At 45.0% G+C, this 17,572-nt stretch overlaps 1 protein-coding gene across 1 annotated transcript; it reads left to right on the plus strand.

The window, feature by feature from the left end:
* The first annotated feature begins 1,834 nt into the window (after positions 1-1,834).
* On the plus strand, positions 1,835-15,340 carry TXNDC15 (thioredoxin domain containing 15). The gene is made up of 5 exons (XM_033096762.1): positions 1,835-2,070; positions 8,877-9,364; positions 10,632-10,795; positions 12,966-13,096; positions 14,618-15,340. The coding sequence occupies exons 1-5, from the start codon at positions 1,866-1,868 to the stop codon at positions 14,812-14,814; spliced, it is 1,185 nt and encodes a 394-aa protein (XP_032952653.1). The 5' UTR covers positions 1,835-1,865; the 3' UTR covers positions 14,815-15,340.
* The last annotated feature ends 2,232 nt before the right edge of the window (positions 15,341-17,572 follow it).

Consider the following 17,572-nt stretch of genomic DNA (forward strand, 5'->3'; position numbering starts at 1 on the left):
AAGTGCTTACTGTCCATCAGGCACTGCTCATCACTTTACATCTCATTTAATCCACATAGCTATTTTAGGTAACATCCATCCCCATTTTATAAATAAATTGAATTTTAAGAAGTTACATAACCTGATTGACCATATACTATTTATTATAAATGGAGCCTGGATTAACCACATGGCCAAAATACCCTCTTAACGTTGCTATATTTACCAGTGGCTTGATGTAAAAATCTTTGAAATTTATTTCTATTTTTTTTAACCTCTAAAAATAAGTTGGAAAGCTGCACTCTCCACACTGATTTAGCATTAGTAGCTGCTCAAAACTTGCTTTATTCTTTTTTACGGGGCCCTCCCCTCTAACTGCTCCCAAGGAAGTTCATCCTTTTCATTCCCTCTGAGAATCTTCTATTAGATACTGTGGGGACAGAGCCAGGAGTGCTTTTTCCAGGCTCTTGGCCTTACGTAGAAAGGTGCTGGCTCAGGTAGTAAATGGCCATCAACTGTGATTAGATGGCCATCAGCTGTAGCTAGTTGGCCGTCAGCTATAACCAGTGAGCCATTGGCCACTAATATAACTGCTGTAGCTTCCCTAGAAATGGGGACTAGCAAGAAGATGGTGGCTGAGTTAGCAAGAACGGATTACAGCTAGCAAGTGAGGTTGGATGTCAGAGAGAGGTGGACGGTGGATTGCGGGTAATGTGGCTCCTGCTTTCTGTGTGTCCAACCCAGCCACCGGCGAGACTATAGTGGTATGACTCCCCTATCTATGGCTCCGTGGGTGTTCCTTTTTGGCCTCACCATATCCAGCGTTCTTATGTGGGGAGTGGGAACTGAGACCCTGCAGGCCGCCCCGCGTGACACATGGCACAGCGAGCAGGATATGGTGCCAGCCAAAACTTTCTGAAGGATGGTGGTGTAGTTGTGGCATGGTGGAGTGTGGATTACGGATTGCAGAGAGGCGGATTGCAACTAGCAAGTGAGGTTGGTTGGCAAAGACAAGTGGACGGCAGGTTGCGGATAATGTGGCTCCTCCTTCCTGTGTCTCCAACCCAGCCACTGGCTAGACTAGTGGTATGACTCCCCGATCTATGGCTCCATGGGTGTTCCTTTTTGGCCTCACCATATCTTGTATTCTTATGTGGGGAGCGAGACTAGAGACCCCGCATGCCGCCCCGCATGACAGATACCCACCTGCATGCTTTTGCTCTCGAATGCAGAGCTTACGTCCACAGCTGCACACCTTCCCTCCCATCCATGCTTTTTCTTCATTCTGGGCCCTTTCCTAGCTTTATGCTCCAGGGGCTTCACCCCCTCCAGGACCCAGCCTTAGGGGGGTGGGTTAGGGAGGAGAGATTGCCCTGTTAGTTAAAACCAAAAAACCAACACCTCCCTGCCCTGAGTAGGGTTAGGACTGCCAGATGTAGAAAGTAAAATTACAGGGCACTTGAATTTGAATTTTGATGTCTTTTACAGTAAAAACCTATTCGTCGTTTCTTGAAATTAAAATTTAACTGGAATCCTGTATTTCATTGAGCAACCCTAGGTAGGGTAGCATGGGTAAGGCAGGAGCTTCGAAGATTTGCACCACGATGGGTCCCTGGAAGGAGGAGCCTTTGGGCCTTTCTGATCCCGGAATGAAGCCACGGCCCTGTGCAGGGTGCTGCCAGCACCCAAGCCCTGACTCGTGCGTGAAGGAGGGCCACGGGTCTCGGCTGGAACCCCGTCCAAGATGTGGGCTTCAGGAAAATTTGAAATGATCTGAAATATCCGGCTCTTGGCTCCTAAAGTGCCCCAAAGCACGTAGAGGCCACAGGCCAGAGACAGTTTGCCCGACTCCAAGATGGCGCCCGCGGCGGCTGCCAGCTGCTAAGATGGCGACATGGGGGCGGTGCTCGCGCTTCCCGGCTGTCCTCTCCCGTCTTCCTCCCGCTGGAATCGCGGTTCGCGTCGCCGTGCACCGGTTGCCTTTTGGCCCGGGTGGTGGTCCCGGCCGCCTCCCTCCCCGCGCCATGTGGCTCCTCGGCTGGTGGCAGGTACTGCTGTGGGTGCTGGGGCCTCCCGCCCGCGGCCTGGAGGGTGAGTGCGGGCTGCGGCCCTGGCTGGGGGCGGCAGGCGGCAGTGCGCGAATTGACCGGGCGACGTGGAGGTCCACCCGGGCAACGCTTTTACCTGCGCGAAGGCCCGCGACGCGCGCCTCGCCGCTTGCTGGTATCTCTCCCCGCTTTGTCCCGACCTCTTTCCCTTGGTCCCCACTCGTGGTCCGCGGTTGGGGACGGGGAGCCCCGAGGATGGCCCGGCCACTTTGAGGCCCCCTCCGCAGGCGACTTGTCAGACGGGAGGGACCGTGTATTAGCCCTCACTGCGGCACTTTGTTACTATGGTGAGCACTTTGTTATTAATGGTAATAATAACGAATAGCAGACATTCATGCTGCCCTTATTAGGAGCCAGGAACTGTGGGTAGCACTTTCATCCTTATCTCATTTAGTCCTCCCACCGGGCCTATGAGGTAGGTTCCAGGAGTTATCTCCCTTTTACAGGTGAAGATGCTGAGCTCAGAGAGGCTACGTAGTCGATCTGCCTGTGTTTGTTTGCCCTTTTGGAAAATGGCAGGGTCTGTCTCTATGGCTTCAAAGCCCATGCTTTACTTTGCACCTGGCGGGACCACTTTCTTAAGAAGGCCACTCTTGCTCAGATGCCTGTATGTAGGACAGATGAGAGAAACACAGGAGACCCCCAGGGTAACCCGCTGCCTGCCAGGGCATGCTCTCAGAGCCCCCCTCAGGAGCCGAAGGCAGCCACCCAGGAGGCAAGGCTGGGTCCAGGAGTGGAGGAGACCTTGTTCTCATTGCTCCTTCACCCCACATCTCACAGTCCTATTAAAGTCACACCCTTTCGTCTTGCTTGTCATTCAGAACAGGAATAGGCAGGGCTTTCCTTTCCTTGGGTGCCCTGGAAGGAAGGTAGGTCTGCAGAGCAGGGAGAAGGCTGAGGAATTGAAACACTCTTACCAGTAATGAAAGCACTCACTGTGCGCCAGGCGCTGTGCTTAGTGCTTTATGAGCATCGTCTTATTTACTCTTTAAGTGCTTAGGAAGTAGATGTCGTCATCGTCACCATTTTTATAGATGAGTAAACTCAGTCGCAGCATCAAAAAATCTTTCGCCAATGTCAAATAGCCAGAAGCCGAGGAGCCATGATCAAGCCCATGTCTGCCTGCTTTCACAGTCAAACGTCTGTACTCCACTTTGGTCACTACACTTAACCACCAGCCTCAGAGAGGGGACAGCAGGTACTGGATATTTCTGTTTGTCTCCCAGATTATTCTCAAACCTTCTCCACCCTGCTCTGCCCTGAGTGGCTGCCTTATATGGAGTAACAACGAGCTCTCCTGCCTTCTGGTTTCGTGTGGGTTGGAATGAGGGGAGAGTGAGGTCAGGGTATTGATATTTTCAGCTGCCTCCCTGGGGTTATCACAGGTTGGCTGTGTCCCTCCACTGAAAGTCACAGCTATTAGGAGGCTGTCCTCTGTATCAAGATTCTGTGATTGTTTCTGCCTCTGGCCTCTTAAGGTCTGTGAATGCTCCTTGGCTGGCCCTCCGCTGTTACTGGCCCTGGAGTGCCTTCCTGTTGCTTTTGTGTTCTCTACACCTAGCCCACCGGTTGGTGGTCCCTTTTATTAAGCTCTCCTCGGATTGCCCAAGTTGAATATGCTGTTTCCCGGCTGATTCAGGAGACGGACTTGTTGCAGTCAGTGTGTGTACCTGGCAGTCAGGGTCATATTCATGCAGACCTGAGGCTAACCCCAGCCACAGGGCGTGGATCACTGGTCATCATAACCAGGCCATGAATGGGGTGAGGACAGAGGAACCTTCACCAGCTGCTTCCTTTTCAGGATGCCTGAAAATCCAAGGCTTTTTTTGTCTGTAGAGGACACCACTGGCAGATTAGCAGCCAGAGGTGGCAGTGCTGTCCAGGGGTCAAGGAACAGGAACCAACTCCTGGTTTCAACACCTTCATGCCCATCCTCACTAGCCAGTCAACTAGCAGATTCATACTGAGCATCCATCATATGCCATACCTTGTGCTGGGCACTGATGGTACAGTGGAGAGCCAGACAGAAAAACAGGCTGGCCCTCCTGTCTGAGGGGGAAAGCAGGCATTAAATGACTACAAATAATTAAGTCAATTACAAGAGTGGAAAATGCTTCAGGAGAGTTCCTGGGCATTACAGGATGCTGTAATGGGAGGCACCTCTGGTCTGAGGGTCAGAGAAGGTGAAGTTTACCTTACAGAGGTGAAGATGAGGGTGAGATCTGAAGGGTGAGTCAGATTAGCCAGAAGAAGAGGGATGGAGGGAGGAGAAACATCCCTCAGGACAGCTCTGAGGTAAGTGGAGGAGAGCATGAGTGATCAGGACCAGAGATGTCTGGTGGCACCAGTAGAGAGTGTGGGCAGATGCCACATCACGAGGGGCCTGGTATCCATGCATCAGAATGCAGACTCATTCGTAGGGCCAGGGGAGGCCACTGAACGGGTTTCAGCAGAGGAGTGACATCATCAGATTTGCCTTTAATTTTCAGTTACACTTGGGTTGCTGTGAGGAGCAGTGCTGCGGGGTGGCAGTTGAAATAGAGGGCCAACCAGGGAGATCAGTTAGGTGGCTACAACAATTGTCCAGGTCAGAGATGGCTGTGGCCTGGGCTAAGAGGTGTGAGTGGGGCTAGGAGAAGTGGATGCATCCAGAATGTATTTAGCAGAGGAATTAATAGAACTTGGTTATGGTGCCCCTTCATCTCTTATAATAAACATCAGTCATGTCATTACCATTATCATCGTTGTCATCACCATCATTGCAGCCATTAATGGAAGGCTGCTATGTGCCAGGGACCATACACATCTTTTCTCATTTAATCTGCACAGTAGCCCTGTGAATTTCTGCAATTCAGTGGTATTTTCTCCACTTGTTAGATGAGCACACTGAGTATTTCCTATGGAAAGTATGAGTTGCGGCCCCCTCCAACTTCTGGCTGTTTTTTGGTCCTCCTGCATTTGGTTCCCCTGCCACAGAAGCCATTGTGAAAACACCTGAGGCTGGTAGAGAGGCTTCTGAGAAAAACTGGAATGGTGTGAAGGAGCTGACCTAGGCCAGGGCTCTGTGGCAGAGTTGGCATGGCGCTCCCACCCTTGTTCTCCAAACATCTTCCTTGTTGCCAATAATGCAATAATTTTCACTTCCTGCGTGGCTCAAGTGATAATCGGTTTGTTTAGGTTAAGAAACAATCTCTTTTAAAAGATGCATTACTGTGGGAGGTGTCAGTGGCTCTCACGTGGTAGGTCATTTCTCTCTTAGTGTGGGATAATTCCAAGTTTGTTTTCTTCCCAATACCTAAATGAAAGCAATGGTACCTGAGGCCGTATGAATTTTTTTGTTCCGAATCTGTACTGTCTACTTAAATATCTTCACAGGAGGGAAAATCTACACTCCTGAACTTAAAATACGAGTTCTCTGCATCACTCAGACTTCCTTTTGACTTTTTTTATGGGGGACATCCATCCATTGTTGCATGAGGGTGATCAGAGAGAAGCAGATTCTAATTTGTGCCCCGGGTTGTTTTCTCCTGAGACTCCTCTAGGATATTAGCTTTCTCCTTTTACTTACTGGCCCTAGAATGTTCATTAGGTTCTGAGAGCGTAGATCTCTGTGGAACTGGGGCATTTGGGAGTAGGGTTTGCTCTTCTCCAGACTTCTAGCCTCTCTGACTTCATTTCCTGCTCTGTCTTGAGGACGACCCAGAAAACATTTGTTTTTTTAGCACATGCTCATCAACCAAAGGCTACAGAAAGACCTGCGTGTGTTCCTACCTCCACCAAATTGGCAGAGCTCTCTGCCCAGGAACCCAGCCCCTTCTCTAGGTCATAGTCACAGAAATGCTTGACCCTCTTCTGTCAAGGACTCACCTTGCTGCCCATGCCCTGTACTCTGCCATATCTAACATATTGTCACTTCTCTCTCCTTATCTGCTTTCCTATCTGCTTTCCAAATGCTTAAGTTTCTCCTATGTCCTAAAAGCCAAAACAGAAACCTCTTTTAGCCCTTTGCAAGTACCCCATAGCAAGTACCCCATTTTTGTTGTCTTTTTCATAGGTAGCATTTCAGAAAGTATTGTGTATATTTATCCATATAGTTAATCATTTCTGTGCCTTTCATTCTTTTGTGTGGATTCATATTTTCATCTGGTATCATTTTTCTTCTGCCTGAGGAGTTCCTGTAAAATTCTTGTTATGTGGGTCTGCTTGGTGATGAATTCTTTCCACTTTTGTATGTCTAAGAAAGTATTTATTTTGTCATTGTTTTTGCTGGGTATAGAATTCTAGGTTTATAGTTTTTTCCTTCTAGTACTTTAAAGATGCTCTTCTTGCTTGCATTGTTTCCAACAAGAAATCTGCTGTCATCCTTATCTTTGTTCCTCTGTACACAATGTGTCTTTTTTCTCTGGCTGCTTTTAAGATTTTCTTTTTATCACTGGTTTTCATTAATTTGTTTGTTTATGATGTGCGATGGTGTAGTTTGTTGAGCCTGGGATTTGTTGAGCTTCTTGGATCTATAGATTTAAAATTTTCATCAAATTTGGAAAGTTTTCAGTTACTTCTTTAAATACTTTTTCTGTCTCCGCCCCTTTTTTTTACTCTCTTTTGGATACTATAATAATCTGTACTTTAGGCCACTTGAAATTGTCCCACAACTCACTGATGCTCTTAATTTTTTTGGATACTTTTTTCATTATATGTTTCATTTTGGATAGTTTTTATTGCTATGCCTTCAAGTTCACTACTCTTTTCTTCTGTAATGTTTAATCTGTCATTAATCCCATCCAGTGCAGTTTTCATTTCAGACATTGTGGTTTTCATCGCTAGAAATACAATTTGGATCTTTTTAAAAAAATCTTATGTTTCTATATCTACTTAACTTTTTGAACATGTTAATATGGTTATGATTACTGTTTTAATATATTTTTCTAATAATTTCGACATTTATGCAAATTCTGCTCAGTTTCAATTAGTTTGATTATTCTCCTCACTATGGGTCATATTTTCCTGCTTCTTTGCATGCCTGTAGAGCTTTGATTGGATGCCAGACATAAATCTTACCTCAATGACTGCTGGACATTTTAATATTTCTATAAATATTCTTGAACTCTGTTGTGGGATACTGTTAAGTTCAACCACTGAAAGTTAAACTGCTGAAAACAGTTTGATCCTTTTAAGATTTGCCAGCTGGGAGCAGAGCTGTACTTACTCCAGCGTTAATTTTGCCCCATTACTGGGGCAAGTCCTTTTTGTGTACTGTACCCAGTGCCTCGCAAAATATGAGGTTTTCTTGTCTAGCTGGTGGGAACAGGTACCTTTTTCAGTTCTGTGTGAGTGGGTACTGTTGGATACCATTGCCTCTAATCCTTCTGGGGAGTTCTTTCCCTGACTTTGGGTATTTACTCATGTTCATGTGCTGACTGGTATACTTGATGGGGGCCCCACTGCAAATCTCTGGTGTCCTTGCTCTATAGCTCTCCTATCTCCCATATTATGTTCTGCAAATTCTAGCTTCCTTGGTCTCCCTGGACTCTCAGCTCCATCTCCTCAACTTGGTGAGTCTGCTGGGCTCGGCCTGGGTTCCCCCGCCCCAAGCCACAGTGCGAACTCCCTCAGCTAGAGCACTTGTAGGGCTCTTCTCATTTGCTCCGTTTCTCAGGGATCCCTGTCTTTCACTGCCTGACAGCTAGTCTCCTGAATCTGTTGTTTTACACAATTGGCTGTCTTTTGGTTTGTTTTAGAAGGGAGGGTAAATCTGGTCATTGGTTACTCCATCTAAGCCAGAAGCAGAATTCCCAGAGAAAGTTTTTGAATTGCTGAGTCAATCTGCAGATCTCTATGGGCATATTCTTTGAGACCTTATATGAATGGGCATACCTTACGAAGCTCCCAGACCCCTTCCCAACTCTGAAGCTAGTTGGTCATTCATGCTCTGATGACATGCTGGTGGCTTGGTAGAGTTCATTACTCAGCTGTTGGCTCCCCAGCCACATGGTGAGCTGGTGTGAGTGCAGCTGGGCTCATTAGTTTCCTCTCTTCAGTGCCTGGTGGAGTCTGACAGCTGTTGTTGAGTTGATGAGAGTTGGAGGGCAAGAGTCTTTGTTACAGAGGTGAGTGGAGATTGCTAAATGGACATAGGAGACTGCCTAGGACTCTTCCCTTATCTGAGCATTTTGCCTAAGCCCCAACCAGTGGCTCCAAAGTGGGAGGAGAGTCCTTGTTTTCTCCCGGCTACTGTTCCTGCACTGCTGGGCGCTCCTAGACCTGGCTTTGCTGCTTGGTAGCTGTGTGCCATTGGGCATTACGCTGAACCTCTCTGTGCCTCAGCTCAGTCATCTATTAAGTGGGAGTGATAACCCTTGTCCTGCCCTTCCCATAGAACCGTTATAATGCGTGCAAAGATGCTTTGCCATAGTAGACTCTTCCTTAAAGCCATTATTTTCTTGGATATTCTCATCAAACAAGTGAACGTGTTAAAATGTTTATATTATATTTTCTCAGTTGGATGTCTGCACAGGAATGTTTTTGCTTATAATCTATCATACATGGCAAGCAGCGGGTTTCGCTTGAAGCTCTGTATTTTTCCACTTATGCATTTGTTATTCATTAATTTAGTATCCCCTTGTGACCTTCTTTATGACCTGAAGAATCATGGGTGACTCTGTGATAGTTTAATGGGGAGGATAACATATTTCTCTGTAGGGGAAAATTTCGTGTTTGGGGAGGACTGTAATTCTTTGGGGTTCATTGATTTGGAAGTCAAACATGACTGAATATGCTGGCATGTTCTAGTTGCAGAGGAAAGTGGTCACTTGTGGTCAGGGGAGCAGCCTGCTCGTCCTCTCCAGGTGGGGGCTGTGTACCTGAGTGACGAGGAGCCCTCCCACGGCCCGATGGGCCAGGACACGTCAGCGGAAGAGGCTGGCGCAGCGTTGGGGCTGGACAACGAAGGCGACCACGTGGTGATGTTGTCTGTGATTCCTGGGGAAGCCGAGGACAAACTGAGCTCCGAGCCCAGCGGCGGCACCTGCGGCGCTGGAAGGGACGAGGACTCGCGGTGTGACCTCAGAGAGGGCCTCTTCTCTCTGGCCGGCGCTGGAGTGAGCTTCCGGGATAGAGAAGAGGAGGATTACCCGGAGCCGGAAGTGGCGGAACCGGACCCGGCGCCCACCGAGGACTCCAACCACACCGACAGTCAGAAATCCCCCAAGGTGAACTGCGAGGAGAGGAATGTCACGGGACTGGAGAACTTCACCCTGAAAATTTTAAATGTGTCACAGGTAAGAAAAAAGTGACTTAATGCTTTTCTCCTTTTCAGCACGTTGATTTTAGGATTTAATACTCAATCAACTTTCAGATTGAGGATCTAATCTTGATCATATTGTACGTGAAATAACGTTCAATGGCTGCATCAGTGAAAATGGACTTTGCTGTCTGCGATGTTTGCAGGGAAAGGGAGATATAACTAGTGTCCATTATGCTTTTGGGGCAACTTCTACCTAATCGTCCTTGGGGTTATCTCACTACCAAACCTCCTGGTAAAAATGCCAGTGAACAGATAGATGCTTGGCGTCAGAATTGTACCAGAAACCATGTAAAAGTATTTGATTTACTCAAATTGTAATTTAGCATTGTTTAGACAATGTAATGCCTTTGGGAAGTACATTATATTGATGTAAAGTTTCTTTCCTCCAAAGAGCGTGAATCCAGTGTTTACTCTGGAGTGATGGCTGAGACAATTGTCCCAGACCCAGCCATGCATTTCCAGCTAGCTGGACAAAAGGGTGACTCCAGAGAGAATACCAGGATAATGACTAGCAGTTTCTGTAGGATCGTTAAGCCAGATAGCAAGATGAATGCAGGCTTCTTGTGTAAGAGGAGAAATCCAAGCTCTGAAAGCTGTGATTGCTTAAATGAGGGCACATATGGTATGTGCAGGGTGGGCGTTGACCTCACACCCTCCCCTGACATCTGGGCAACACCATGCCTCAGCTCTGTGGGACGTGCCTCACAAATACCGCGTGCATGATCAAGAGAGAGCAGTGTAAGTAAGCAGTCTGGGTTAGGGTGATGGCAGGCATGGTGCACCTTTGAGTTCAACGAACCTTTGGCCAAATACATGGATCTGACCGCTTAGTACGGACTTGGATCTCCTGAGATGATAGTTGGGGGCCTGAGATCACCCTGCTTTAATAAGCCATTAGATTGTATGAGAGGCACAAGTCCGAGGATGGGACAGTGGCCTGTGCCCTGTGAGTACCTAGTATTTGAAAGGATAAATTATGAAAAATATGAAAATTGCTCTAGAGTAACATTAAGCAAGCTTAGAAGAAAGTTTATAACTTGTCATTTGATAGTACTTTTCTGCTGATGGGTGGATTCATAGAGTTCAAAATCCAAAAGGTTCTTAAGGGGATACACTATAGTCTCCCTCCTACCCCTGCCCCTCACCTCTTCTGGAGGCAGCAGTGTTTCCTCTTTTCTGGGTTTGCTTCCGGAAAACTGTACACTTACTGCTGACTTGAACACTTGTTTCTTTTACCACAGGACCTTATGGATTTTCTCAACCCCAACGGTAGTGACTGCACGCTAGTTTTGTTCTATACCCCGTGGTGCCGATTCTCGGCCACTTTGGCCCCTCATTTTAATTCTCTGCCCCGGGCATTTCCAGCTCTTCATTTTTTGGCACTGGATGCATCTCAGCACAGCAGGTATCTTTCCTTTGTGGGGTTTTCATCTCATCTCTTGGGATGATGGTGGCAGTTATTTGGAGGTCCTAATTCATTAAGTGAAAAGCAAAGGACGTGGGCATGAGCTTCACAAAGGGCTTGAAAGAAGGGAAAGGCAGGTATGAGCAAGTAGTGAGGCGTGTCAAAGCCTGAGGAAGCTGATGGCTCACTTTCTGGAGGCCCCTTAAGAAGGAAGAGGATGGGACGGGGTGGCTGGTTGGCTTAGTTGGTTAGAGTGCAGTGCTCATATCACCAAGGTTGCCGGTTCCATCCCCACATGGGCCAGTGAGCTGCGTCCTCCACAACTAGATTGAAAACAACGACTTGACGACTTGCCTTGGAGCTGATGGGTCCTGGAAAAACACACTGTTCCCCAATAAAAATTAAAAAGAAACACAAAAAAAGAAACAAAGAAAGAATGAAGAGGACTGTTCTCTGTGTGGTGGAATTTAAAGGTGGCTCTGCCTGATGGCAGGGGAGGGGCCAGATAACTTTCTAGGGTCCTTGCAAAATTAGTATCATGAGTAGGATCTTCCTTTGTGACTTTCATCTGCAGTTTAGGTCCCCACACCTGGCAGCCTAACTGAGCAGCTGCCTTTTTGTGTATACTTAGGCTTTCTTTCTTCTTTTACTTATTTTTCTTTCCTTCCTTTTCCCTTTCCTTGTTTCTTACATTTATTCTTGCATGAATATTCCTCAGTCGACATTTAATAAATTAATTTAATGTATGAATTTAGCCATTTAAAATGACATTTACCCTTGTTTTATATTTCCATTACACTGTTCAGTGGGCTTTTGTCTTTTTTAAATGTTCAATAAGATCAGTTACTGAGATCTTTGTTCAGATATTACGTGTTTCCCCTAAGTGCTACGACTGCCTGGGTTATAAATTGTGTTCTCCCTTCCTCTGTCTAAATCAGAGGCTCCTTAGGAGGTCACAGTAAGGTGTGTGTGAATGAATTTTGAAAGTCAGGATGATGGTCAAGTTGGTGGTAAAACATGAAGTTGAGTAAAACTGTATTCATTTGTGCTCCACCGATTTTTCGTGTGGGTAAGGTAACTGCCAGTGTTTACCTGAAACTTTATGAAGAAAGAAATTGCCCAACAAATTAGTAATTCTCACAAGGGTTTCAAGGAAATATCTAAGTGGCCTGGCCTAAGGGAACAGATTGATGGAAAGGACAGTTCAGATCAATGTCCAGCGTTGACCGAGCTTCCACTGCCCCCAAGCCAGCAGGGCAGGCTCCCAGCACCTGCTCAGCACTCTTTGGTTTTGAGTCTGGTACTGGCACCTCCATGTCCACCCCCCATTCCCACCAGGATTTTATCATCTGCTTTGTTCCACGCATCCTTCTCAGTGCCTGGTATGGCCTGAATTGTGGAGAATAGGGGATATTTTTTCTTACTATATGGCGTGGGACATGTGTTTGCCTGATATGTTAAATTACATATGTTAAATTACAGCATGTTTACAAAAGAAAAAATCCTGATTATCTATTATTACCATTTTACTAATAGGGGAAACTGAGGCTTCAGGAGGTTAAATAATCTGCCCAAAGTTCTCACAGCTGGTTCAGTGGGAGAACTGAGGCTTGAACCCAGAGTATTTTAACTTGGAGCTTATACCATGGCTCTGTATTATGTCAAGGTGAAAGAAAACTGCTCAGGTCGTAGTACTTCCGAATCATCCTGCCCTAATGGTGAATTTCCTGGTGTGTTTGTTAGATCATAGCCTCCTTGTGCCTACTTACCAAGTTCATTGCTTACCATAAGTTGAATCTTTTATGAGGGATGGAGATGTACATTCTGGAGTGTTTGACATGTCTTCTGTCAAGTCAGTTGACATATGTGCTTTGTCCATGAGTTAGAATTTTCTGGTCTGGTCTGTTTTGGCAGTTAGGAACGTAAGTAGTGGAATAATTGGGTCATGGGTAGTTGCATGTTGTAATAGAAAGCAACTCAGCAGAACAGAAGTGCCCCCAACCATGACCTCTAGGAGGGAGGTCAGAAACGGCAAGCCTACAGTTTGAATATCAGAAACCTCCGTAGGTCACACGAAACAGATCGTTTCTCATTTATTGCCACCCATTCTGAGATGGTAATTGTTTGAGAAAGCCACTATTAATTCAGGTTTCTTTACTTTCTTTCGTAGCCTTTCTACCAGGTTTGGCACCGTAGCCGTTCCCAATATCTTGTTATTTCAAGGAGCTAAACCAATGGCTAGATTTAATCATACAGACCGAACGTTGGAAACACTGAAAATCTTCATTTTTAACCAGACAGGTATGTAGAAACAATATGCTGTAGAAGAAGACATTTTATTGCTAGGGGTATGTGCCTTCTGTGGGTTCCAATCTGCTATTATCCTCAAATGAAGGATTCAAGATAGCTTTGAGATGTAAAACTTATTTTCTAATGAACTGTTATGAGCCTGTTAAATGTCTCCCAATGAGTAGCAAGCATAACACGGATAGGTAATTTTAATATGATTAAAGATACTTTTTTTAAAAAAAACTTTGTTGAGCTATAATTCACATACCATACCCCTGTGGATACCTTTTTACATAATTTTTCATCTAAGTATATTATTTACACAGAAATATGCATCAGTCATTACTGAAATGGGTGATGAATTTTCACAAAGTAAACACCTTGGGTAACCAGTATTCAGATCCAGAAAGAGAATGTTACCAACCCTCCTCCAACACTATGCCCCTGCCCTCCCCAAGGACGACCACCATTGTGACTCCTAACCCATGGCTACTCAGCAGAACACGAATGCCCCCAGTCATGCCCCATAGTGTTACCTGTTTTTGAGCTTCATATTAATGGAGACAAAGTATGGATTGTTTGTGTCTGGCTTATTTCACTCACCATTATATCTGGGGGATTCGTCGGCATTATTGAGTATGGTTGTGTTTTGTCTTTCGTTGCTGTATAGTATTCTGTTTATTGATCAGAATATTTATTTGCAGATGCTATTCTAATTCCTTAATATTTGCCAAACCAGATGGCCTCACTTTTTACTTTTGAAGAGTTTGAGCACTGTATGTTGAAGAAATCTCCTTCATGGCAAAAGTCCACCCCTCAAAAGCTGGAACACCCATTATGAGCACCCTTCCTCTTCCTGAAGTGTGTTCACTTGAAATAAATACAAATTAAAACATACCTCACTTATATGTTAAGATGCATGTAATCACTTATACCTAACACAAAAGAACAAAGAGCTGAGTTACCTCAAAGGAGTAAAAGGCTTGTTTCCAGGTGATTAGCTATTCCAAGCCTTGTCATTCAGATTGATATGGAGAGAAGGAGCCATTTTTTCAATGCTCCAAGAAAACCTAGGACGCAAATGAAATGTAGGAGTCACTGCATCTTTGGTAATCACTGATCCCAGAGATGTTAGTTGTAACAATTCTTTTAGTAGATTTATTTAAAATCATTTTGAATTTAGCATTACTTAACCTTTGAAAACACCCTATAGACTCCTGCAAGTAGCTTTTCTGGCTACCTGTTGAACTTTGTTCTCAAAAGAGAACAAAAGACAACACTTATAGTGCACTGACTAAGGCTTCTCTGATGAGTTCACAGAAATTCTAGTGTTTTAGCTTTGAGTAGCTGCATGGAGTCTTGTTCCTTTGATATAGTGGGGAGAAAGACAAGTTATAAATTATACCTACAGGCAAGTGAAACCCATCCCAGATATGTTCGCAGAGGTGTTAAGCCTGCATGTCAGTTTGCATACCATGCAAAATACTTCAGAAAGATCTGTATTTGATTTGAAACAATTGATTTCTCTTTCAGGTATAGAAGCCAAGAAAAATGTGGTGGTAACTCAAGCTGACCAAATAGGCCCTCTTCCCAGCACTTTGATAAAAAGCGTGGACTGGTTGCTTGTATTTTCTTTATTCTTTTTAATTAGTTTTATTATGTATGCTACCATTCGAACTGAGAGTATTCGGTGGCTAATTCCAGGACAAGAGCAGGAGCATGCGGAGTAGGGATGAACTGAAAGAAGTTGGAAAGAGGAATTTCAATCCTTCATTTCAGAAATTAATGCTGCACTTTCATTTTCTCCAGTGAAATGTTGACTTACAACTTCAAAGAATCATGTGCGTTTGTTGGACTGTGGAATGTGTAAAAAAATTAAAAATTGGTGTTTTAACTAGTGTTGCAATGAGCAAATGCAAAAATATTCAATGGAATTTACCATTCTTGTTTTTACTACTTGAACATAATCCAGTATTTTAAGGCAGTAATCCAGCTTGAAATGTGAAGATGTGTTCTGGTGGAATAGTGGGTAGAATGACAGTATGCTTACTGGACAGGAGGCAGAAAGAAGACTTTCAGATTATAGTTTTAGAAAACTCTTGATTCCTTATATATGTCTCAGAAGGTTTTCTATTCATTTGTAGTTTCTCTCTCAGAGTCTATAAGCAGGAAAGTGTTGTGGGAAAAATAACTAGAATTGATAAGTTTGACCTTACAAGTATCAACTGATGGGGCAATAAAAGTCAAATACCTTGATGTTTTGATCTCTGATTTCACTGAAAGAATTTGAAGTGGTTTAAGAAGTTGTTTTTGGGTAAGGCAGATGTTAGGAGAAAAATATTATGATCATAACTAAAGCTTCTTATCAGTTCTGTGCTAAAGTATAACTTAAATTTTAGTGTTATCCAACCAAGGTTCATGCATTAACTGAACCTTAAAATGTTGCTAGCACTGGGCTAGGTTTAGTGAGAGCCAAAAGAAATACAAAACACTGTTCTTGCCCACAGGTTGATTCTACTCTAGTTTTAGGACACATGTAGAAAAGATCCAATGTGTAATTTATATAAATTTTTTGAAAATCTCTCTACTCAATACCCTCATTTTACATAAGAGGCCCCAAATAACTTGCTCTTGGTCATGCTGCTTGCAGTGGTGGGACCCAGTGCCAGACCTAAGCATAACTGGCATGGTACCCTGCCCTGCCTCTCATTTCCTTGGGGCAGATTCCCAGAGTGCGAGTTATCCGATTAAAGATATAGGAATTTTCATGCCTTTTGATATGTAATGGGGCCCTCGTCTAGTCTGGGGGGTGTGAAAGGCTCCTAGGATGACCAACAGATCCATACCTAGCTGAGAGAGGCTACATGGGGTTCCCCCAGAGGAATTTCAAGTGTAGAGAGGGTCAGCAGGAAGCTTTAGTGTTGAGGGTAAGCTCTGCATGGAACAAAGTTTTTACAGATAGAAAGGAGAGCAAGATGAGCTCCGATGGTGCACATCAGCCCTGCGTGTCTAGTGGGTGCCCCCAGCAGATAACCGCCGACTGTTGCATAGCTCCCTAGTGCTGCAGCAGAAGGGACTCCACTGCCCCCCAATGGAGTCTGAAATACCGGAAACTAGGGGCATCCCCCAGGCCATTGACATACAAGGTCAGATAATTAAGTTTGTGAACTTGCTGCAACGATGTTGCTAACCTTTTCTGATATCAGAGGGATTATGCATTATGAATTTGTACCAACTGGACAAACAGTTAACCAAGTTTACTATTTGGAAGAGCTGAAAAGGCTGCATGAAAAAGTCAGACGACCTGAACTTTTCACCAACAATTCACGGCTCTTGCATCACGACAATGCACCAGTTCACATAGCGCTTCTCTGTGAGGGAGTTTTTAGCCAGTAAACAAATAAGTGTATTGGAACACCCTCCCTACTCATCTGCTCTGGCCCCCAGTGACATCTTTCTTTATCCGAAGATAAAGGAAATATTGAAGACATTTTGATGACATTCAGGACATCAAGGGTAATACGATGACAGCTCTGATGGCCATTCCAGAAAAAGAGTTCCAAAATTGCTTTGAAGTGTGGACTAGGCGCTGGCGTCGGTGCATAGCTTCCCAAGGGGAGGACTTCGAAGGTGACTGTAGTGATATTCAGCAGTGAGGTATGTAGCACTTTTTCTAGGATGAGTTCTCGAACTTCATTGTCATTCCTTGTACATGCTTAAGCAGAATACAGGAGCACACATCGAGTCTGAAATAGGGCAGGATATTCCCACACAAGCGGTAAGCCTGTCACAGTCTGTTCACCTATTGGTAAGGAAGGGTTCCAGGCCTGATGCTCATTCTTATGTGGCCTAGCAGGGGTTGAAAGACAGGAGACTGCCTTTCCCAACATGTCTACGGCAGAGGTTGTGCCCAGAAAATCTTTACTAAGGTCCTTAAGTCCTATTAATTGGAGAGCTTCATGAGGGCAGAGCATTCATAGCCCCTGTGGGTGGTCATCACTCACTCTGGATCCTACCAGCATCCTGCTGCTGCTTTCATGATTAGGGCTGAGATGCCAGTCTCATACAGTGTGTTACGAAAGGAAAATGATTATAAAGTAAACAACTGAAAATGAGGGGGCTTGGAAGGAGTTCCCAGGCATGATTTCTGATGTCGGGATGCTGGGGTTTCCCTCACCAAGAAAATTCACTCACACCAAGGTGTCCAAGAAGTCAACTCTATTCTGATGCTCTATCCAGAGATAGCATCAGGCTCCACAGGTTATGGGTTCAGTAACACAAGACTGCCTCCCCCCCACCCCCCCACACACACTCTTCAGATTCCAGTCACAAGCCCAGGTTGTTACCTGTGCTGCTCACAGACTGGCTATAAATCAGAGGTTCTTATGACCCCTGTGTTGGGTTCAATTAATTTCCTAGAATGATCACAGAGCTCAGGAAAACCTACTGACTCACTAGACTACAAGTTTATTACAAATGATTATTCAA

This window comes from Rhinolophus ferrumequinum, chromosome 24 (assembly GCF_004115265.2).
Source record: "Rhinolophus ferrumequinum isolate MPI-CBG mRhiFer1 chromosome 24, mRhiFer1_v1.p, whole genome shotgun sequence".
NCBI classification, from domain to species: domain Eukaryota; kingdom Metazoa; phylum Chordata; class Mammalia; order Chiroptera; family Rhinolophidae; genus Rhinolophus; species Rhinolophus ferrumequinum.

Coding starts and splice junctions, on each gene's coding strand:
- TXNDC15 (XM_033096762.1), top strand. CDS start 1,866: ATGGCGACATGGGGGCGGTGCTCGCGCTTCCCGGCTGTCCTCTCCCGT. Junction 10,796..12,965: donor GATGCATCTCAGCACAGCAG/GTATCTTTCCTT, acceptor TTTCTTTCGTAG/CCTTTCTACCAGGTTTGGCA. Junction 13,097..14,617: donor CTTCATTTTTAACCAGACAG/GTATGTAGAAAC, acceptor TTTCTCTTTCAG/GTATAGAAGCCAAGAAAAAT.